At 31.7% G+C, this 23,168-nt stretch overlaps 2 protein-coding genes across 2 annotated transcripts in view; one reads left to right on the top strand and one right to left on the bottom strand.

The window, feature by feature from the left end:
* The window catches only part of LOC123305478 (sodium leak channel non-selective protein), a 111,813-nt gene that overhangs the window by 38,392 nt on the left and 50,253 nt on the right, over positions 1-23,168 (bottom strand). The window lies entirely within an intron of this gene.
* LOC123305481 (cuticle protein 19-like) lies at positions 10,347-13,788 on the top strand. Its single transcript, XM_044887203.1, has 3 exons — positions 10,347-10,385; positions 11,948-12,052; positions 13,526-13,788. Exons 1-3 carry the CDS (start codon positions 10,368-10,370, stop codon positions 13,754-13,756), a joined length of 354 nt encoding a protein of 117 aa, XP_044743138.1. The 5' UTR covers positions 10,347-10,367; the 3' UTR covers positions 13,757-13,788.

Genomic DNA, 23,168 nt, shown 5'->3' with positions numbered 1-23,168 from the left:
ATTTCGTATGGGAATGTATAAGACTGAACACTATCAGATGCAGCGACATTACTATCTTCAACGGCAGCCAAGAAGCTCTAAATTTCTTCAGCTCAGTCTATCTAACCTCGAAGGTAGCACAGGACTGCCGTACGTTCTTAAATGGGCTGGCGGAGCAAATGATGTAAACCTGGTATGGGTACCGGGGCACTGAGAAATTCCAGGAAATTGTGAAGCTGACGATCTTGCTAGAAATAGCACAATGCTGTCGGACAAAAGCATCAATAGGCACCCAAGCGTTCGTTCGCGAACTGCAAGCTATTCTTTAAGGGAGGATATCTTAAAATGGTCAATCTTGGATGGACGGAGGAACGTACTTGTGTCTACTACAACACAGATATGGTCTGAGTATATTCGAGTTCTTATATCGCTTCCAAGGGTCTCTATTAGCAAAGTTGGCAGGCATGCTGAACTCCTGGGCCTGATAGTTTATTGCGACTATTACAAGAGCAGTCACATTAGGGAGGAAGAGGAAGCGATGTCTCATCTTCTATGTGAATGTCCGGTTCTTGCCGTGAGGAGATTGACTTATTTGAGCAAGGTTCTCTTTGAGGATCTCTCCGACTAAAGTCCGTTGACGTCAAAGCACTCTTGCTGTTCTTAAACATCTCTAAATGGTTCATGGAGTAGTGGCTGGGAATGGGCCAACCCCTTTTCGGTATCACAACGGACCCTATGGTCTAAGTGTGTCTCACCTCAGGACAGCCATTCTAACCTCACCTAACCTAATTGAAGTACAATTCTTAAAAAGCAGAAATATTTAAAAAGGAAACATTTTAACGTAGAGTTATTAAAAATTAAATATATTTCAGAAGGATAATTATGAGGAAGAAAAAGTTGAATTCTTATTCTGCCATACTCCATCGTTACCAATTCCCGGAGTGATTAAGATTTTTATTTGTCTCTATTATAATATGTACGTTTTCATAATATCTTTTGATACTCATTTAATTGGGTGGCTTGGCTTGTGCTCATATAGGTAGGTACTCTGTATACCTAGTGTGTCTGTAGTAATAATACCAATTAATTTGAAATTATCATTGTTCTGGAACTAAAGTAGTTGAAAAAAGTATAATAAATATATGTAGAAATCACATATTTATTAATACAGAGCTAATAATAAATAAACAATACTAAAATTATTGCAAAAATCAACGAAAAAAAAAATTATAATTTGAGGTCGTTTTAACTCTGTAATTATCAACATAAAAATGTAATTTTAAGAATAAAAAATAATTTATATATAAAGAGTTTTTGAACCCATTAACTGTTAATTGTGGATTATATAAAAAAAAATTAAATAAGATCTCATGTTTCACGTAACTCTCATATGAAGTTTTTGAATAGGAATGATTTACTTGTCTCAATTTGTTTGAGTCACGGAATGTAGGACATATTGAAACTTTAAAAAAAAAGTAAGTCTACGAAAAGTTCTATTTCAGTAATAAGAAGTAGGTTATATGTATATTTTTGAATGATTTTCACGAAAAGTAAAAAAAATGGTTCAGAAAAACAAAATAGGTTAGACACAGAATTCAAGCCCAAGACTTTAATATATTTTTCCTTCAATCTTTACAATTTTACTTCAATAGGGTATTCTACCATGTTTAAAAAAGTACTTCAAAATGTCGATTTTGCTAATAAGAAGCCAAAAAAAATTTATTTCGGAAAAGTACACACGCTTTCTTGCCAAAAAATTAAATTAAATTTTAAACCTTATTTAAACTGTCAAAAACGCGGGCATCGAATTTGTAACATTATACGAAATAACACAGATAAGTTTGACAGATATATTCATAGACGTCTGATTATAATAAATATAAATACTTATTATCTATGGATATATTATACCCAACTGTCTACACTGAACTAACTGATGGTCTATGGCTCATACCGATATGACATCACAGCAGGGGTTGCCCGCGTTTTAGGTCACGTGATATACAGTTTAAAAGTTAAGATTTTTAATTTTAATATTTTAAAAGAAAAATGTGCTTTTATGAATCAGAATATTTAAGTATATTTTTACATAAATTTTAACTTTTTTCAAATTTCATAATTTATTTTTGACTAATGATAATACCCTATTCAACCATTGAATTTCGTGAAAATGATAAGATTGACTGAAATAAATTGAATTAACACAAAATGATAAATTTATTTCATATACAACATTTTGCCTATCTTATTTTTTTTTAAAGAATAAATTTTCATGCAAAAATTTTTTTTCCAAAGTTTTTTACGATATTAGGTATAATTTCATTGTCACAATCTTAATAATTTTTTTGCGAATGAATACTTAAATTTTGATTTATTTGATATGCAAAAATATTTGCTAGTTACAAATTTAGTTTTAAACTAATACGGTTATCTTTAAATCTAAGATGTATGCGGAAAAAGTAAAACATCGTTATATCCTTTATTGGTGTTTATCTTAAAATCAGAGATTTATGAGGAAGATTGCATGTGTTTATAAAATGGGAAAATAACGGAAGCTAAAATATAGATGTTTATTGTTATTTCCATACTTACTTCCGCAAATGAAAAATGATAGTAAAAATAGTGGAAATTTGTTAAAAGTTTGATCTGAACAGAAATTACAATAATTTTATTTTTGAAATAATTCTAATACATATTTAAACGTCAAAGTCTTTCGATTATAGTTGATGTATAGTAGTCAATCTTAATTCAAGATACTTGAAAGAAATAAACACACACCAGGAGTCGAACCCGGGTTTCCTGTATTTATGTCAAGTGCCTTAACCAATTGGCCCACACGTGGTCTAGATACTTTGACGATTTGAAAGACTTTGGCGTTTAAAATTTGTTTGTAAAATTTAGTAAACAAACATAATTAGTATATAATGTAAATTTGTAAAAAATTTGAAATGATTTTTGAAATAATAATTCTATCTGCATTTTCTAAAGTGTAGTAAAATAATATTTTGCTGCTCGGAAGGCAATTCTTTGTGCAGTGTGCTTAACCCATATTCTTATACCATGGAAGTAGTGATCAGATAAAATAAAAGAATTGCAGACAGAACACAAAATTGTTTAAAATAATAATGAAAGTAAGAAAAAATTACAAAATAAATTCTCATAAAAAAAATTTTTTTTGATGGAGCCACCACACTCAAGTTCATGTATTATTAATGAATGATATATTTGTTATACCTTCAAAATGAAGTGTTAAAATGTAGGTACACATTAATTATTATATTTTAAGTATGAAGTAAAATTCACTTAATTGAGTTCATAAGTTTTCAATTCGACAGCAATAAGAAATATTATGAAATTTATTATTTTAAGTATATAATTATAGTAAAAAAATATATATAATGAGATTTATTAAAAATGACTTATTTTAACACAAACAAGTGAAAACAAACAATTGACTGAGTTAATTGTTGAAAAACCACGCATAGTCAGTGTTGATTTCTTTATCACATTACACATACAAACATGTGACACATACATAACTGATAATCAAGTCTAGTACATATTATAAAATTTCCGCCAATTGGCACCCTAACGGGTAAACAGTGATGTTTACGAAAAAATGTTTCAAACAAAAGTTGTTTAATTTTTGATAAGGAACATTTTTTACATTTAAACTTTTGTTCTATCTCTAACGGTTTACAAGATGGGTCCTACGGACCCAAGACCCACTTGACCTATGATGTTCATTTACGAACTCGACCTCACTTTTTACGTCCTGAGTACGCTGTAAAAATTAGCTCGATATCTTTTTTCGTTTTTGAGTTCACAGACGGACGGACAATCGGAAATGGACTAATTAGGTGATTTTATGAACACCTATGAGAAAATTTTTTTCTTAGCATCATTATTTTTAAGCGTTACAAACTTTGGACTAAACTTAATATACTATGTATATTTCATATATAGGTACATGGTATAATATAGCACTAATATGGACAGATGCGGATTATTCGTAAGACTGTATTTAGGTTTGTGAGGCTACAAAGGTGCAGGCTCATGGAAGTTTTTAAACAAGTTAGTTATCATTAAAGGTATCCCAAAATTAAGGCATGATTTGAATTTTTGCCCATTTATGTGGTAAATTGCAATTAGGCCCAAATTTGGCGGGTTGTTGTAGTGTAACCTACTCGAAATCATAACCTTCGAAAAATAATTTTTGGATTGGACGATACAACCCAATAAGACATAAATTGATAAGTACTTGCGTTTGACGCGATATTAATAATTATTTTGCAAGTCATTATTTTATGTAATAAATTATTGTAACAAAATAAATGTAATTATTTATATTAAATATGATTTTTTTTCACACATTATTATATTAATAAATATTTAATACTTTTCCGCCATATTGATTTACTTATAGTAATGATATCTATCTGTTATATTATTCATATATTGGTGAATTTTTATTATTGTGGTTTTTAATTTAATAATTCTTCTATGGTTTCAAGAATATAGACTAAAAATTTCGTGTGAATTAATCACACAGCTGTTATATAATTTTTATTAATATCGAATATCGATTATTCTCTCAAATCTCTCTCTCTTATCAGTTATTGATAGATTCTCTAAACTTTTTTTGTAACTTTGTTATTTTTTGAGTTATTTAACAATAAGGGCAATATTTTTGTTTTTTTCGAAATTTTTTTTTGCATTTAAATTGCAATAGTTTAGAAACTATATATTCGGAACTGTTAGAACTGTTTGAGCATGTTATCAGTACCTTAATAACGTAAATTGGAAAGTGGCAAGCATAAATTTTAATCCCCTTGGTGAATTCATTTGTTTTTGTGCTGAATTAAAAATAGAAAAAAAAGGTACGAGAAGGTTTCTTTTCATTGTAACTTCGTTAATTTTGGTGCAAATTTCTTGCAATTTTTTTCATTTTAAAGTTTTTTATTGTACTTTAAAAAGTGTCTGATATACTTTTTTCAAAAAACGTCCAACTTTTCAGTCATTTAACGTTAAATACTCCGAATTTCAATCGCTAATAACTCGGAAAGTATTGACTGAAATATACTTGACACTTTTTCTAAGATTCCATCGCTTTATCGATTCTCGTTGCCATTTCCAACATATATTTTTCCACCTCCTCGGCAAAAGCACCACTAGGCACCGTATCACTTTTGATTTAGAGGGTGAACAAAGCTTAATCCCAAATTTTCTGATTAATCGGAGTTATAGGAAAGAATTTACAGGTTCAAGCCTCGTTTACTAGAGTATGATTACATATACCTATATTATCTAACCAGGAAAAGTATTCCCGTTGAGTGTAAGATGGAGACTTTGAAATGTATTCTGATTTTTCAGTTGATTGGCAGGGCAAAAATTTCAATTAAATACTCTGAACGGGCACAGTGAAAACCTCAAGCCACTGTGACCGTTATTTCAAGATCTTAAATTTTTACAGCGGGAATGTCCCGATAGCAGGTCGAAAGTATGTAGTTTTAGTATTTAACTTCTGGACATACTAGAATGATTTTAATGATTTAAAATGAATTTTCAGCAATAAAATAAAAAACGTTGGTTTTTTAACGGGTTTCATTAATAAAATTAATAAAAATTACATAGATATTAACGAAAATCTTAACTGCTTCTTTTTATTACACTTTTGATGTTTAATGAACTAATTTTTTTTTTTAAATTAAAAATAATTTTCACTTAATTTTTAAATTTTAATTTATTTAATTTGTTTTTTTCGTCGTATTACATAATATGTATACATAAAAATATTTTTGTAATAATTTTCTGTGTAAAATATAATATTTTATATCTTATTATTAGTTCATTTTACTCAATTTCCGTTTCCGTAATATTTCCGACTTACGATTGCATATATTTATACCATATATACCTACATACATTTCATTTATTTAATTAAAATCTTATAATTAAACAACAAAAAAAGAGAATAATTTTATACATAATTAGTAAGATTTTTTAATTAAAATTATTAAATGAAACAAAAAATTATGACAAAAATATGATCTATATATTTTTTATTCAAGCTGTGTTTGTTACCATTCAAAAAATTTTTTAAAAGATCATAAAAAAGTGAAATTTTTAATGAATTTTATTTTCGTTGCGAGATACAATAATTTTTCTAGAACTTTTGTAAATATTGATTGCCAGTATGATCTGCTTTTTAACTTATTTCGCTACTTTTCCCTGCTTGGCTGATAGTAGCCGAAAAATTTTAAAATTTTCCCTGTAAGTATGTATAAATATTATCGAAGATAATAAATGAGAACTCTAGGATATATCGAAATAATTTTCGATTTTTGCCCCAATTTCCTAGATCAGTTTTTTGTATTTTTAAAATACGTATTTTCGACTATCAAGTAGTCATCATCAGTAAGAATTAGCTAGTGAATGTTACTCTTTGCTAATTTGGTGCAGTCCGTTAATGTGCAGTCCGCCACCAAATTAGCAAAGAGTAACATTTACTGCTAATTCTTACTGATGATGACTACTTGGTAGTCGAAAATACGTATTTTAAAAATACAAAAAACTGATCTAGGAAATTGAGGCAAAAATCGAAAATTATTCCTGTAAGTATGATTTATGGAAAAAGTCTTTCGATGAAAAATTTTATAAAAATGGATTTTCTACAATTTTCGATATAATTAAATATTTCAGTTTTATTTCATTGAAAGACATATTTCAAACTTTGCCAATACTCTTCTGACCAATTTTTCCTTCACTTATTTGACCGCAAATTTAATATTTTAATCATATTTAGGTATCGTTAGGTATAGTAATTCTTGTTATTAAAATTAATCCATTAAAATCTAGACCGACTTTCCAACAATGGGTCCCGACTGTTAAAGTCGCTATGCTAACTACTGGACTTATTTTCTTTTAAGGTTTTATTTAACGCAGTCGGGTTTTTGATTTTGATCGAATTTCCGAAAGAAATGGAGCTATTGCTTTTATACTGATGATTGAATTTTGTAAAAATTTCTTCTAGTTTTCATCGATCCTACCTAATAGATGTCAGAAATGACCATGGCTAAAATTTATATAAACTCTCTAGCGGCCTCAATTTAGGTCCGATTTGAATAATATTTGGTGTCAAGAAGGGTTTTGGTATTTGAAAGATCAAGTTCGTTAATTGAGAAAAATCGACAAATAAACAAGAGAATGGGGAGGTGCGCAAATACAAAAAAAAAGTAATCTTGTGATATTTTCCCTAGATGCTTAGTTTTCGAAATAAAAATTCTTGGAAGACTAAAAATGCAATATTCGATTTTAAGAAAAATGTTTTTTTTTTTTTAAATTTTAATTGTTCAATCTCTGAGGGAATTCGCTTAGCTAACGCATTTTCGATTATTTTTGCATTTTAATATACAGTGAAAATTAGAATAATTCATTATAAATACATTTTTTGCTCGGGAAGTTAAAGAAAAATCAATACTCTACGATATAATTTAAAAAAAGTTTTTTTTTTCTTGAAATTATTGCACAAGTTTTTTAAAATTAAGGCTACTCTACCTTAAAAATTACTCAGGGGAGATTTTAATTATTAAATAACCATCTTGACAAAAATATATACTGGTACTTCGAGCCGGATATAATACTAGAACATATTTCAATTGTTGAGACAAATTTCAAAATATACAATTCAAGTTTCCATGGTTTTTTTTTTGCCAACATTTGACAAACACTCCGGAAGATCCGTTACCAAGTATATTTATTATGAGGATACAATTAAATTAAGTCATTATAAAACATATATTTAAGTAGATTTTTAGTATTCATGATACGTTTATTCAAGATCAAGGGAAAGTGACATTTTAATTACATGTGTTTTTTATATTTTATAAATGATTTTTTGAATACATCATTATTTGTATATTTATAATTTGTATAAGTACATATATTGTATTGTTTAAACGTGCTATAATATTTATTTTATGCTTTATTGGTTCTTAGAAAATTATTGTTATTTTTTTAAATTACGCAATATGCAATGTTAAATTCTTAACATACATACTTTGTATTACCTGAATAATGTCTGTTTTCATTATTATAAAAGGAAAATATTGTTTAGAGTTAGTGTTTTGTTCAATTGAGCAAATTTGTCTACTTCATTAAAGTTCGTAGTTCCATAGTTCCAGAAAAGTCCAAAAAAATAGATGGCGGCTCTAATCTAGACGTCATTCATGTAATGACATGTAATGCTGTTGAGAATCCTTTAAGCAACATGTAATTATAGCCTAATCAGATAATATCGATCCTAGGAAAAATTGATGAGAATCAAAATTGAAGGAAATTTAATTTCTAACCACTATAGTAGTGATAACTATTTTGGCGTAAAATTAAAAATAAACGAGTTATGCAACAAACAAAAATTAACGACCACCTTTTCTCGGATCTAAATCGAAAAATGTCGATTCTAGAAAAAAATTAATAAGAACCAAAATTGAAGGAAATTTAATTTCAAATAACTTTGGTTTAACCGGTTTACGTGTAAAATTGAAAATAAACGAGTTACGATACTTACTAATTGACGTCACAGGTCAGTAGCCAATAAAAATCATTTTAAATTATTTCAATTAGCGTGATTTTTTAACAATTTTTTTTCCACAGTGTTATACCATGTATATATGAAATATACATGGTATATTAAGTTTAGTCCCAAGTTTGTAACGCTTAAAAATAATGATGCTAAGAAAAAAATTTTGTCATAGCTGTTCATAAAATCACCTAATTAGTCCATTTCCGGTTGTCCGTCCGTCTGTGAACTCAAAAACGAAAAAAGATATCGAGCTTAAATTTTTACAGCGTACTCAGGACGTAAAAAGTGAGGTCAAGTTCGTAAATGAGCATCATAGGTCAATTGGGTCTTGGGTCCGTAGGACCCATCTTGTAAACCGTTAGAGATAGAACAAAAGCTTAAATGTAAAAAATGTCCTTTATCAAAAAACATTTTTTGTTTGAAACATTTTTTCGTAAACATCACTGTTTACCCGTGAGGGCGCCAATTAGGCGGAAATTTTATAATATGTACTATACTTGATTATCAGTTATGTATGTGTCACATGTTTGTATGTGTAATGTGATAAAGAAATCAACACTGACTATGCATGGTATTTCAACAATTAACTCAGTCAATTGTTTGTTTTCACCTGCTTTTTTGTTAAAAATGCGTAATTTTCGAGTTATAGGATCTACTCGAACTATATTTGCATAAAAAAATTAACAAAAAGCATTTCAATTTTTCATGAAAATCTAAAAGTTAAGTTCTTTGAACCCACTGATAATGGTTGCGAAATTACTTGAAACTGATTAAATTGTCAATTTTCTATTAGGAGCCTAATCAAGTTTATTGTTTATATTAGAATTGATTGAATTTGTACTAACTCTATTTAATTCCTTGTTTAATACTATACAGAGCTTATTCATTGACTTTTGATCCCACTATGTTATTCCTTGGACCATATTACTTTTTTATCAAATTTATATATAGTAACTATGTTATTGGTGTATAAAAAATTTGGCATATCAGATGACCTGATTTGATTGTTCGGAAACTTTTGTCCTAAAATTGGTTTATACGTTACATTCGTATCTGATTTCCAACAAGAATGTATTATTTAAAAAACCAAATTTACTTCTAAAACAGTGTTGAGTGTCTTGGCGACTTGAATGCAAGTTTACAAGTATTTGCAAGTATACATGTTTTTATATTTGTAAGCTTACATAGCCCTTCATATGGCGTGACGTAGTACCTTCAAAGTACATCTGATTGGTGTTTGCTGTCACGTGACAGGATGTATAGAATTTTTTTTTAAAATAATAATAATCCTTATATTTTATAGAAAATAATTTTGTGTTTTGTTATCTACATATCATGATTAATCATTAGAAACTTTTATCCAACCGATTTATTCTTAGTGGACAAAAGTCTATTGTCTTACAGGGATCAAGATTTGTAGAACAATCTCTAAACTCAAGTATTTTATATTTAGTAAAGTAAGTATGTAACATTTATGATGGCACTTCATATAATAATAATTATTTATGTATTATAATTAAATAACATTTCTTTTAGCTTCAATGAATCCCCAAACCATTCACTCATATTACACCTTACCTTACCTTCAAAAGTGGGTAGTAAATATATCATCAACATATCACATATTTGTACTGTGATGTACGATTATTTTTGAAGAGGGGTTGATGATATGATTTTACTATAAAATGTCCAGCACATATTATGATAGTTATCAGTTTTATCAGTTCAAACAATTTGAACATTTAATTAAATTAAATTATATTTTAATTTAAAGTTAAAAAGTAAAACCTAAAATCAACTCAATATGTACTCAAAACTTATCGTAAGTGCAAAATATTCGTATATAAAATTGTACTTTTTCGAAAAATTATTGATAACGTGATTAGTGGTTCTCGAATTTATAAGTGTTAAGCCTTGTGATAGAAAATAAAGTGAAATTTAAAGAATAATGGATATGTGAAATATTATAATACTTCCGGGAGACTTCCGGAAATTTAAAGTTGGGTCTATAGTAATTGCGAATGATCGTTTCATTTTGCAGTTACAGTTTTTCTATACCTTCTGTGTATAAACTTTCGGTAAAATGTTATTAAAATATAGGATAAATACTCAAAATGTAGCAAACTTCGAGTACTTCTTCATACCTCTTGTTATAGGAGAAAGTTTGCAATAATTAACCTTCTGTTACGTAAATTTTTTTGGTCTTCAGCCAACTAACGTATCTAATATTTTTCTCTCGGAATTTTGTTATGTTTATTATTTTGCGAGACTCCAATAATCTAGTCGATTATTTACGTATTTTTTAAGCTTAGGAGTATTAATTACAATTTTTAAATACCCTCGTATTTTGTGGAGATTAACTAGCTTGGATAAACTTGGCTCTTATATTCTAAGTTTGGGTAGGAATAATGGCTAACTTTTTACAGGAATAATGATTGATTGTGGTAATCGCCACTCAGTCGTCAATCGAATCATCGACACCTAGAATTGAAAATATACTGCTGTAGTAAGCCTAACAGGAAAGATAATTGATGATCCTACTTAATAGACCTAACGTAAGAAAGATATAAAAGTAGCGAATCGTTGAAACTCACGGAGAGCTTGACACAAAATGCCTGAATGCATAAAATCTTTCTGGAGAGTGAAATCACGACAGCAAAGTTGCTGGTATTTTGACTGACTTCACCAGACTCCTTAATCTGCATTATTTGTCCATACCAGACGGAGTCTGTTGAGATACCTTTTAAGAAAGTCGAAAAACACACACAAAATGTTTGCTAGATGTTTGGTAGCTACTCTGCTGACTTAAACAGAATTCTGATGTACGTTTATTCACCGATCTCTAATAGAATTCACCGTCAGCAGACTAGTGTTATGAATAAATGCGGTTCTTTAATTAGGATTACCAGGAAGTATTCTAGATTCCATAAAACGGTCAAGGTACCTTCCAAGAAAAGGACACGCAGGAACAGTAGATATTAGGAAGCTGGCCAGCATTCTCTGCTAACCAGCGTTGCTAACCCAAAATCACTCTAAGTGGTAGACATGATTTAAAAAGTTGGTAGTTTTCAGCAAATTCTGCTTAAGAGTTGGTAGTTCTAATCTTAGATCTAGTTACGTTGAATTACTCAAAGGTGGCAATCTACCAACTTTCTTTTATAAGAATACTCAAAGTTGGTAGAGTTGGCAATGCTGTTGCTAAGATTAAGATAGAATTCTGATAAACGTTAATTTATCTCTAATAAAATTCGTCCTACGTTTTCAAAACATCGTTTGATTCAATATTTTCCTTATTCAAGTATGAATGCAGAGTTCTTAGTTATGAATGAAATCAAAGATTAAATTTTCTCTTCAATAAAAAATTAATTATAATTTTCCTTATAGATTTTTGTCACATTATCCATTGTCTTAAGCATTGTACATGCTGGTATTATTCCAGTTGTTCAATCTGTTGGTCATGAAGAACACGAACAAGTAATCGACTATTATGTAAGTATAATAACGATAATAATTATTTTATTATTTTTATTAATTAAATTAAATTAATTAACAACTATAACACAAATATAGATACACAATAGACAATAGACAACACAAAATTTCCTGTGATATCACAACATGATTAAAAACCAATACTTTATTAAACAAAAGCATATACTAAAAAGGGTAATTGTTTAAATTCACGTATTGTTAAACTGCTAACAGAGTTAATTATTAATTTCCTTGAAATTATCAAGATTATCAAGAAATTAATTGCCAGTTTCCTTGAAAATTATCTAGATGTTTTTGAGGGACATTTATTTTTTAAGAAAGAAGCAATGGTGTTGCGGCGAAACGAGCCGCTATAAACATGTCTCGACTTGTAAAATATGGTTACTGACTTGTCTCGTATTGTTTCCATGGTTGAATGTTTTCTACCGTCTCATTTTTATAGTAAAATCTTTTTAGGATTGAAATAAAATAATAATTATCTGATCGGTTCATGTGTTTACCAAGAATTTCAAAGTTGAATAAGCTTTAAGATTTTAAATTTGTCGGTTTCTGATTAATAGATTTTCAAAGACTAAAAATCAGATTGATTGGAAAATCTATTATCTGCCTCTCGAATATGTAATATGTATCGTCCATCTCTATCTTATGTTTATCTAGTGAATATTTATTGAAAATCAGGGTTTTTATTATCAGTTCGTCTTTCGTAAACGCGTTATCGCATCGTTTCATTTCTCTCATGACATCTCTAGCAAGCAATAATAAACGAAGTACAGCATTAAAGAACCAGAGAACTGTAGACTGCTTGCCATAACCAGGATTTTCTAAAATAATCCTCGCTTTGAAATGGTCAAGAGTATCAAGAAATAAAGAGTTCCTTATTGCACGGAAAGATATTCTTGTAGAAGAGGAAAATGCCGTAACAAAGTGATCGTTCGGTTAGTTAAAAAGTCAGAAAAGGAGCTGATCCAAATTGCGCAGCAGGCATGTGAAAGGGAAATGCCTCTTTTAACTTAAATTCAAGTCAAATCTATTAGGACTAACTAGTATGGAATGGAAAAGAACGAGGAAGAAATATTCCTTCTAGAATTTAGGCATGCTCGATCATACCTCATACACGGCTTGACAAATATTTTTACAGGAATTCTGGATTCAAAATATATTAGGCTAATTTTAGAGAAAATAATCTTTTAGTTCATTTAATTGGAATAGAAAGGAGGACTACTCCAAAAGCTGAATTCTTCTAAGAGCACGCACTAAGAATATACTGATTTGGGTATTAAGGACTCAAATGTGGTGTTCCTAAATAATTATCCAAATGTAATGAAATTTTCTGAATATAAAAACGGAGGAACAAAAGTAGATATTTTTGGGGGAAAAAATCGTATATTTGAAATCGTATAAATCAACAATTATCAATATACCTATGGACCAAAAAGATTGCAAACTTATTGAATTCTGAATTATTTACAGGCTCACCCAAAATACAAGTTTGACTATGTTGTAAGTGATCCACATACCGGTGATCACAAACAACAATGGGAACATCGTGATGGTGACCATGTCCAAGGCGCATACAGTTTAGTGGAGGCTGATGGCTCAACACGTATTGTTGAATACACATCAGACCCACATGTTGGATTCAACGCTGTTGTCAAGAAAATTGGACATGAAACTCATCCACACTTATACGGTTCCCACTAAAAATATATGGACCTACAAATATGGACCCTGGACGTCACACAACCAAAATTATTTCATTTCTTACTGTGATTTATATATGTGAAAATTTTATTGTTTTTTCCCGTTGAAATATTATGTATCTTTGTATATATCTCTATATATATATATATTTTGTACCCTAATGTTCATTAATCATGTACTATTTAGGTGTGTTCTTTATGAACAGAAGTGTATATTTAAGTCTATAATGTTTTGAAAGTATGTTATATATTTTTGTATATTTTATTTATTTATTTTTTAAATAGAGACTTTATTCTTTCTATAAAATATAAAATTTTGGGCTTTTTTATAATTTCCTTCATAGGTTTGCTGGGATTTTGCCGGTTTTGAATATTAACGCTCTATATATTTTGTTGGTTTGTAATCTTTATGTCGATTGAATCACTGTCAATAAGATTATAACTAACGTAAAGTTAAAGAAAGATATAAATATCAGGAAAAATAAAAAATAGAAATAAAATAATAGAATAAGAGAATGAGTAAAGAATAGAATAAGGAAAAATAGATTAAGAGTCACTATCTGTTTTTGTTCGTATTAGCTACTGTGTCGATACACATAACTGTACCTGTACTACAATAACTTACTAATAACGTATTAAATTTTTTTTATACAATGAGCAGGCTAGCAAATTTGCCTGTTTCATTGTGTAAAATGAAAGGGTATTCATTAAACAGTGAAGAAAGGTTATACTTCTCAACACATCATCAGATGTAGACTGTAGGTCAAATGTTCTATATTAGTCTTTATTGCCAAGGGCCATGGATTCGATTCCAATCTGTCTATGGGATTAACTTATGTGAAAAATATTCGTAAAGATTTCATATTGGACAATTTAAAACTATGTTTCCTTGCTGGTGTGTTACAAGTGAATATATGTCGCCTAAAGACGTTGCGTTTTGAAAAAATGGAGAGTCAATAGAGTTAGCTTTTTGTTTAAATGATAGTACCCTCAAGTTATGTCTAAAACTCTTTAAAAGCTGAGAACGTTGCAGACGAACAAAAAATTTGGGTATGCCATAAAAATAACTATAAATTGATTTAGATGGTAAAAGTTATCCGTTGAGTGAACGCTGATTCTGGTGTGAAAATCAATAACAGAAACTTTGACCAGGTATAAATTTCTTTATATTTCTTTAAAGTAAACCAGTTTCAATGCTTATGATATATGTGTTCATTGAAAGAAAATAAGCAAATTTGTTAAAACAAAAACTAAATTAGAAAGAAAGTTGTAAATAGGGAACGGATTTTAGATATTTAACAAGTTTTTAATGCTTTTCAAATGGTCGAAGCTATTACTCACTACTTTAAGCCATTCTAATCACAGGCTTGTTTTGGGAAAACAAATCAATAGATGTATTTCTTTAAAAAAAAGAAAGGCTAGTATCTTTAACATCAGGAGTACAGATTCTTAGAAAAGATATTCCTTAGAAAGAAAATCCGTGCTTTACCAAAGTTTCCTGGCTGTACATTCCCGGAAACTGCAAGGTTATGTCTTATATATAAAAGAAACCGTGCTGTTGAGGTGATGCTCCAGAAAAAGGGATCACAAATGCCTGGTATGTCGGGGGATGTGATTAAAAACGATAGAAGAATCTGCTAAGCCGACATCCAGTCCTGGATAACCAGGATTGTAAACGAAACGTTAAGAGAGGCTAATGATTAAAGCGAAAGTTTAAGAGAGGATGCATTGAGACACCGTCAATCGGATCTTTTTTCCAAACCAAAACTTACGCTAACCTGTATTATTTATAATTTTTTTATACTATAGGATGCAGTATATCAATGAAATATTCATGAAGCTGATAACAACTTGATATTTTGTTTTCAACGAATTTTCTCAACATGCAGAATACTTAAGCAAGTAATTCTGTTAGTTCTTCTTTTTCATAAGTAGGTTAGGTTAGGTTAGGCTAAATTGGGTGTCCACGAAGGACACACTTAAGCTATAGAGCCCATTTTGATACCATATATGTGTTTTACCACCTTTCCGCTGATAATTTCATTTATAACTCCTCAATTTCAGAGGCTGAGTGCACCTCCTTCATGCATATAGTCCAGTCCATCACAAGTATTGTAAGTAATTGGTTACGCCTTAACCTTTTCGTAAGTAAATACACAATCATCTTTTCCCTAGTTATGAATAATTAGATTAAAAATAATTAATTATAAAGCTGTTATTTTCAAAGCCGGTCTAACAAGTAATATAGAAATGCAAATAATGTATATAATAATATGGGTCGTGTTTTTATTTCAATATTCATTTCAAAGACATTTTTTTTTTTTTTAATTTTAAAAATTATTTTACTGAACTAGAAGTAAAAATAAATGATAATGAAGAAAGTATAATATATTGTATGCAATACGCATATATATGCGTGTATATATGATATTAATTCTTGTCATTTTTTAATCTATATCTGTATTGAACATACACAAGTTACAACTCAATTCAATGAAAGTGACAGTTTTTTTTTAGAATACAATTGTAATTATTTTAAATATTTACATAAAAAAATTTATTATCAAAATAATACCATCATAGCGCCATGATGTGACATCTTTAATTTACATTATAAAAAGAGTTAAAATCTTTATATATTATAAATGCGAAAGTAAGCATGTTTGTTTGTTTTTTACGCTTTCATGCTAAAACTAGGGAATGGTTTTTAATGAATGTACAGCAATATAGCTGATATATCAGAATAACACATGAGATATAATTTATAAAGATATATTAATTAAAACAAGTGTAAACAAACAATTGACTGAGTTAGTTGTTGAAATACCATGCCATAGCCAGTGTTGATTTCTTTATCACATTACACATACAAACATGTGACACATACATAACTGATAATCAAGTATAGTACATATTATAAAATTTCCGCCTAATTGGCGCCCTCACGGGTAAACAGTGATGTTTACGAAAAAATGTTTCAAACAAAAGTTGTTTAATTTTTGATAAGGAACATTTTTTCTATCTCTAACGGTTTATAAGATGGGTCTTACGGACCCAAGACCCAATTGACCTATGATGCTCATTTACGAACTTGACCTCACTTTTTACGTCCTGAGTACGCTGTAAAAATTTCAGCTCGATATCTTTTTTCGTTTTTGAGTTATCGTGTCCACAGACGGACGGACTACCGAAAATTGTCTAATTAGGTGATTTTATGAACACCTATGACAAAATTTTTTTCCTAGCATCATTATTTTTAAGTGTTACAAACTTGGGACTAAACTTAATATACTATGTATATTTCATGATATATACATGGTATAAAAAAAAAATTAAAAAATGAATTTAATTTGATATTATCATTAATTACAGATTTCTGTAAAAGAAGTCATTGGACATTACCATAAATTACAGATTTCTGTAAAAATAGTCAATATAAAATATTTCACGGTCATCTTTTCTAATGTACTCAATGAATAATTACAACTATTGTACATTGAAAACCGTACATATATTTTACCTGTTTAAAACAATCCTTACCATTATTTCAAGTGTTATAGAAAGGGGATAAACGAGAGCAATTTTTATCAGTCTTTGGAACCCAACGAAGCGGGTGTGTATCACTCTTGTACTTAATAAATAGTTGATAAATGTTAGATAGTAAAAGAGTTCTATACTTTCTTTATGAGAAGTGGTTTTCAAGTATGATCTCACAAACTTTTTAACGTAGGTAAAGAAAATCACTGGTTTACGAGTGAAATGGAAACCTTGGGTTAAAAATATTTCTTAATTATATGCTTTGCCTTTAGAGCACAGATCATATGGAAAATACATAGCCCTGAGAATTTTCATGAGAATCAATTCATAGAAGAACATGGCAGAGGCGCTAAAACAAAGGAGGTACCTGCAGGAATGCATATAAGTTTTGGATATATACTGGCATTAAAAGTTAGAGAAAAATGTTGCTACAGACTATTTTACAAGAAAGAAGTATTTACAATTGGATTTTAGCTCTTGAGAATGGAAGAATGTAAAAAACCTACATTTTGAAAATAACACTCGAGACTGAAACAAACCAAGGAAGCTGAGACAAGGTTATGTATCGAGGTATCGAAGTTCGCTCGATCTTCCACTTTTTATAAAGCGTTATCACGACCTGTACCACATAAGCGGAACAAAATAGATCTTTCTCGAGAAAAAGAAAGTATTATTCCAGATTTTAACTCACTCGTTTACTTAGTATTAAGCACCTCAAAATGAAATGCAGAATACGAAACCTTCGAAAAAGAATGGTCTATGGGTACTTTGGTGAAATTCTGTCGAATTAAAATTTGCTGGAGAACAAAAGAAAATTTAAGAAAATATTGAGTATTTGTATGAATGAAAAGTTGTGGAGAAAAGACACTTCTCCGGAGACCAAGGTTTTATGTTGTTAATTGGTATTAAAATATTAAACATTTTTATAAATAATTTTTATTTTTTTAAAATAGTATAAAAAAATCATAATATATAACAAAACAAGGCAAGAAGAAGTTTGGAAGTCATAACACACAGTCATATAAATAATTCACATAACTTAATGATGTCCTTCGTCATAAGTTTTGTAATGTTGTGGATGTTGAGCATGTCCTACGCGTTTTACTTCAGCATTGAAACCTTTGTGTGGGTCAGCAACGTAGTGGACAACACGAATGGTACCATCAGCTTCATGTAAAGTGTATTCACCTTCTACATGGTCTCCATGACGTTTTTCCCATTGATGTTTATTATCACCAGTATGTGGGTCTTTTACAGCGTAATCAAAGTTGTAATGAGCTGGGGCCTTTAAAATTTAAATCGAGATTAAGTTTTCATTGCGTGTCGGAAAAATTCGTTATTATCCTACTTACATGATAATCAACATGTTCTTCACCATGTGATGCATATACTGCAGCAACAACGCATAATAATAAAAATCCCTAAAAATGTTAATATCGATAAGTTATGTTCAGATCGAGCTATCAAAGTATATTTACCATGAAAGAATTCATTTTGAATTGATTTAGTAAAGATAATATTTTATTAAATATTAATAAACAGATTGAACTGATAAAACTGATAATGATTTTAAAAAATGTAACAAATTTATATATTTTTATGATTTGATACTGTAAAGCAGAATTTAATTGTGGGGGTACAATATTACACTCGTTTTTTTTTTTTTTTTGTTAATTTAAATGTCTATTCTGATATTATTTAAGTAGCACCTAAATTACATAATTTTTGCTGAATTTTTTTTTAAAATCAATTATAAACCAATAAAAATTTTTATTAAAAATTGTAACAATTTAATAATATTCACATAATTGCAATTCAATCACCATTATATTGATTAACACTATAAGTGGAACACAAATTTTGCATTTCAAAATTGATTTTCAAATACGTTATAGTCATGGAAAAGTGTCAAGTTATCAGTGTTATAGATTTCATTTTTCCTCGATAATGGAGTGGATTGTAAATAGTATATAGATCAAGAACTAAAGTGCAGTTTGTATAACTTTTAAACCAAAAAGAGGAAATCACCTAACTCATGATTAGTATCCTGATTGGACATTATAGTCTCCAGATACATGGAAAGAAATATAATATTTCAGTACTTTTAAGTTAAAATAGAGAAAAGGATTTAAATAATTGGAAAATTGCATTTTTTTCAAGTAATCTTGGAGATGGTTCGTTACAAGCCAAAAGGATTTTATCTACCCTCATGGATACAAGCAAGGATAAGGAGTAATATTGCCTAGACTATGGAAGATTACTCACAGTCGTGTCCTTTCTTGAAGTCTTTTGAACAATCTAATTCGCAATACCATAAATTATAGTGTTTCAGGAGGAGTAAGTTGTTGAAAGTCAAGTATTGGATTTCCTCCCTTAAACAGCAAGATAAACTTCCTGCCCATTGCAATATTACCATTAATAATAATAATAATAATAATAATAATAATAATAATAATAATAATAATAATAATAATAATAATAATAATAATAATAATAATAATAATAATAATAATAATAATAATAATAATAATAATAATAATAAGGGCAGGCAATCCCTAACCTCACGTCCGAGCCTAACACTAGGACACGTGCCATACCCGGTAACCATCAATTCCGCTCAAAGTGATGGGCTAACGAGGTGGGTCCGTGCTGACTCAGCGGAGCTAAATGAGTCAAATCCAAAAAATGTCAAATTTGAGAAGCAGATTTTTCGGTCCTCAGGCGGGTAGTAGTCGACCCAGTCCTACAGAACCCCGCCCCCCTGCAGGTGACGCTTCTACCTTACCTATAGGGGGTAGCTCTCACGGATATGAGGGAGAGCAATCAAATTTGGCTTTGGATCCCAGGCTAGTCCCGGAGACTAGACGTGCCGCTGACGACGAAGAGCCATCTCAAGGCACTTCTCAAGAAAGTCGAGCGAGCACACAAAACAGTCGTCTTCAGCGCTTTCAATGGACGAAGGCACTTAAGGCTGACCTGCTCACTTGTTACGAAGCAAGTGAACCATCTAGACGTGGCTATATGGGCAGGATGCACACCCTCTGGTGCGAAAAGCATCCCGAACTTTCCCATATGAAATCGCAACATCTACGCGATCAAGCATCCCGTCTCAAAAAAACCGGATTTGACAAACCCCGAACAGGACAAGAGAAACGATGCAGGACTACGCAAGCGGAAGTGAATCGAGGTGATGAGATAGAGCCGGCTGCTATTGGTGTAGTCCATTCTACACGTGAGACATTAGTCGCTGAGACGCAGGATGGAATATCTCAGGATGAGCCAGTATTAGAAAGTGAGAGATCTGATACTGAGACACAGGATCGGGTATGTCAAAATACCCCACCACCACCTGTGTTAGAGACTTCACCACCTACGCCTCTGACACCCGAAGATATCCCAGCATTACCTGTGTTAACGGCGGAAACAGCCACGCCACTCACTTCGACCACGGAAGCCAACGTAGAGGAAACTCCGATCCTTCCTGCTGAGCCACCAAACACTCGTTTGGAAGAGCTTAAAGAACGGTTTCAAAATATCCTGTTCAAAACCGATAATGACCTTTCCAAACGCAAACGTCCCAAGTACCGCAAAACGTTTGCCAAAGCACAAGACCTTGCTTTAATCAACCAGATCGTCGACGATCATCTGAATCACACAAGTAGCCTACTCGAAATCGATAGCTCAGTCTATGCTGCAATGTGTGCTCTTTCTCCTGCCCCCAAGTCTACTGAGACAGCCGAGGAGAAAACATGCAAGCGTATAGAGCAACTTGACTCCAAGTTGACGCCTCTTCGACAGACGGTATCACGTATCGAGTGTGTGTTAGAGTACCAGAAAGCTGGTAAACCCTTCACCCCAAAGGTGCGAGCCTTCGCGCGTGAACTCAGGCACCAACACCACACACTAAACAAGGGTATCCTGCTCACTATCAAGCAGCGAAACATTGAAAAGATACGTGCACTAGCTCTCGCTCGAAAAAAGCTAGTTAAACGCGAGAAGTGTATTCGAGAGAACAAGATCTTTGTATCGAATCCTTCCCGTTTATTTGCAAAACCCCCTTCTCTCGTCGAGAATCCACCTTCGATAGAGCAAATCGATGGCTACTGGCGTGATTTATATGAAAAGTCGACCAATGTAGATAAAAATATAAGACCAATCAAACTGTTCGAAAGGTTCTGCAACGCGCGCCTAGCAGAACAAGCGGTCCTAACATCTGTTACCGCTGATGAAGTATCCCTTGCTTTCAAAGGCAAGAAGAATCATTCGGCGCCTGGCATGGATGCTGTGTCCAACTTCTGGTGGAAACGTTTAACTTCCACACACGCGCATCTAGCTAGGCACTTTACTTCATACATCCTTGGGTACGGGACCTTTCCAACGTGGTTCGCGGAAGGACGAACAGTTTTGATTCCCAAGAAAGGAGACCTTTCAGTTCCGAGCAATTATCGCCCGATTACATGTCTCAATACCGTGTACAAAGCGTTCACCTCCATTCTTAATGAACGCATACTCACAACCATAGAACCGGTTTGGCAGATGATATACGAGCAACGCGGCTCCAAACGAGGTATATCAGGTTGCAAAGATAATCTTCTTGTTGACAGATGTATCTGTCAAGACGCTCGTCAGTATCAGCGCGACCTGAGTATGGCCTGGGTGGATTATAGGAAAGCATTTGACACTACCTCTCACCAACTCATATTGGTGCTGCTCAAATGTTTGAAAATTCACCCCGATATCATCAGATGCATCGAAGAGCTGTTACCTTTGTGGAAGACCAAATTTACCATTAGATGTGGTAAACGTACTGTCTCAACAGATCTGGTAACGTATAAGCGTGGTGTCTATCAAGGCGACAGCCTTAGCCCGCTTTTATTCTGCATCTCCCTTATGCCCCTTTCCTTGCGCTTGCGAGAAGAAACTGGTTACCGTTGTGGTCCCCCGACAGATAGGAAGCATCAGGTAACTCATCTATTCTATATGGATGACCTGAAACTTTATGCTTCTTCTGAGAGCAGTCTATCTCAAGCTCTCAAAGCTGTCCATCAGTACACGAAGGCTATTGGCATGGAATTCGGACTCGATAAATGTGCCGTCATTCATTGTAAGAGGGGTCGTGTCCCTGATTACGATGCAGACGTGCAGCTCACAGATGGAAGCATCGTGAAACATCTCGATGAAGAAGAGCTCTACACATATTTGGGTGTCGGTGAAAACCACATTCAAAGTGTGTCTACTGTCAAGGAAGCTCTTCGCGGCAGGTATAGGCACCGTCTTCGACAAATCTGGCAATCAGAATTGTCTGGGATCCATAAGATCCGTGCTACTAATATGCTTGCAATACCCATCCTTCTCTATTCTTTTGGTTCCATCAAATGGACAATAGAGGAGCTTAAGGAACTTGATAGAGGCACTCGCAAACTCATGAACGTCAATCGTAGTTTGCACCCACGTGCTTCTGTACCGCGTAATTACCTCCCACGCCAGCAAGGAGGTAGAGGTCTCCTATCCGTTGAATGTCTACATGATAGGGTAGTTTTAGGAATAGCTTGTCAGGTCATAAATAGTTCAGACCCTCTTATGGAACTCGTGCGCGATCATGAGTTACAGGGTAAAGGAGCATTCTTGTTCTCTGCAGCACAACATGCAGCGTCTAAATTGGGCCTTGCTTTTGATCCGTCTAATCGTGATCTTGATGATAACGTGGTCCTTCTCTCCAAATCTCGACTTCGTTCAGCTGTGAAACGAGCTGAAATACGCTCCCTCTTCGAAGATCATCGGAATCGTGACCATCAGGGAATGTTCTACCGTCATCTAGACACCTGTAGTCTTTCCGTTGATCTTACGTTCTCTTTTCTGCGATCAGCTGGACTCAA

This window comes from Chrysoperla carnea, chromosome 1 (genome assembly GCF_905475395.1).
Source record: "Chrysoperla carnea chromosome 1, inChrCarn1.1, whole genome shotgun sequence".
Taxonomy (NCBI): domain Eukaryota; kingdom Metazoa; phylum Arthropoda; class Insecta; order Neuroptera; family Chrysopidae; genus Chrysoperla; species Chrysoperla carnea.
The sequence above is the reverse complement of the archived record's forward strand: the minus strand, read 5'-3'. Positions and strand labels throughout refer to the sequence as shown.

Bases quoted from the DNA above. Each gene is read 5' to 3' on its own strand.
- LOC123305481 (XM_044887203.1), top strand. The intron at 12,053-13,525 runs GTAAGTATAATA...AATTATTTACAG, and splicing joins AACAAGTAATCGACTATTAT to GCTCACCCAAAATACAAGTT.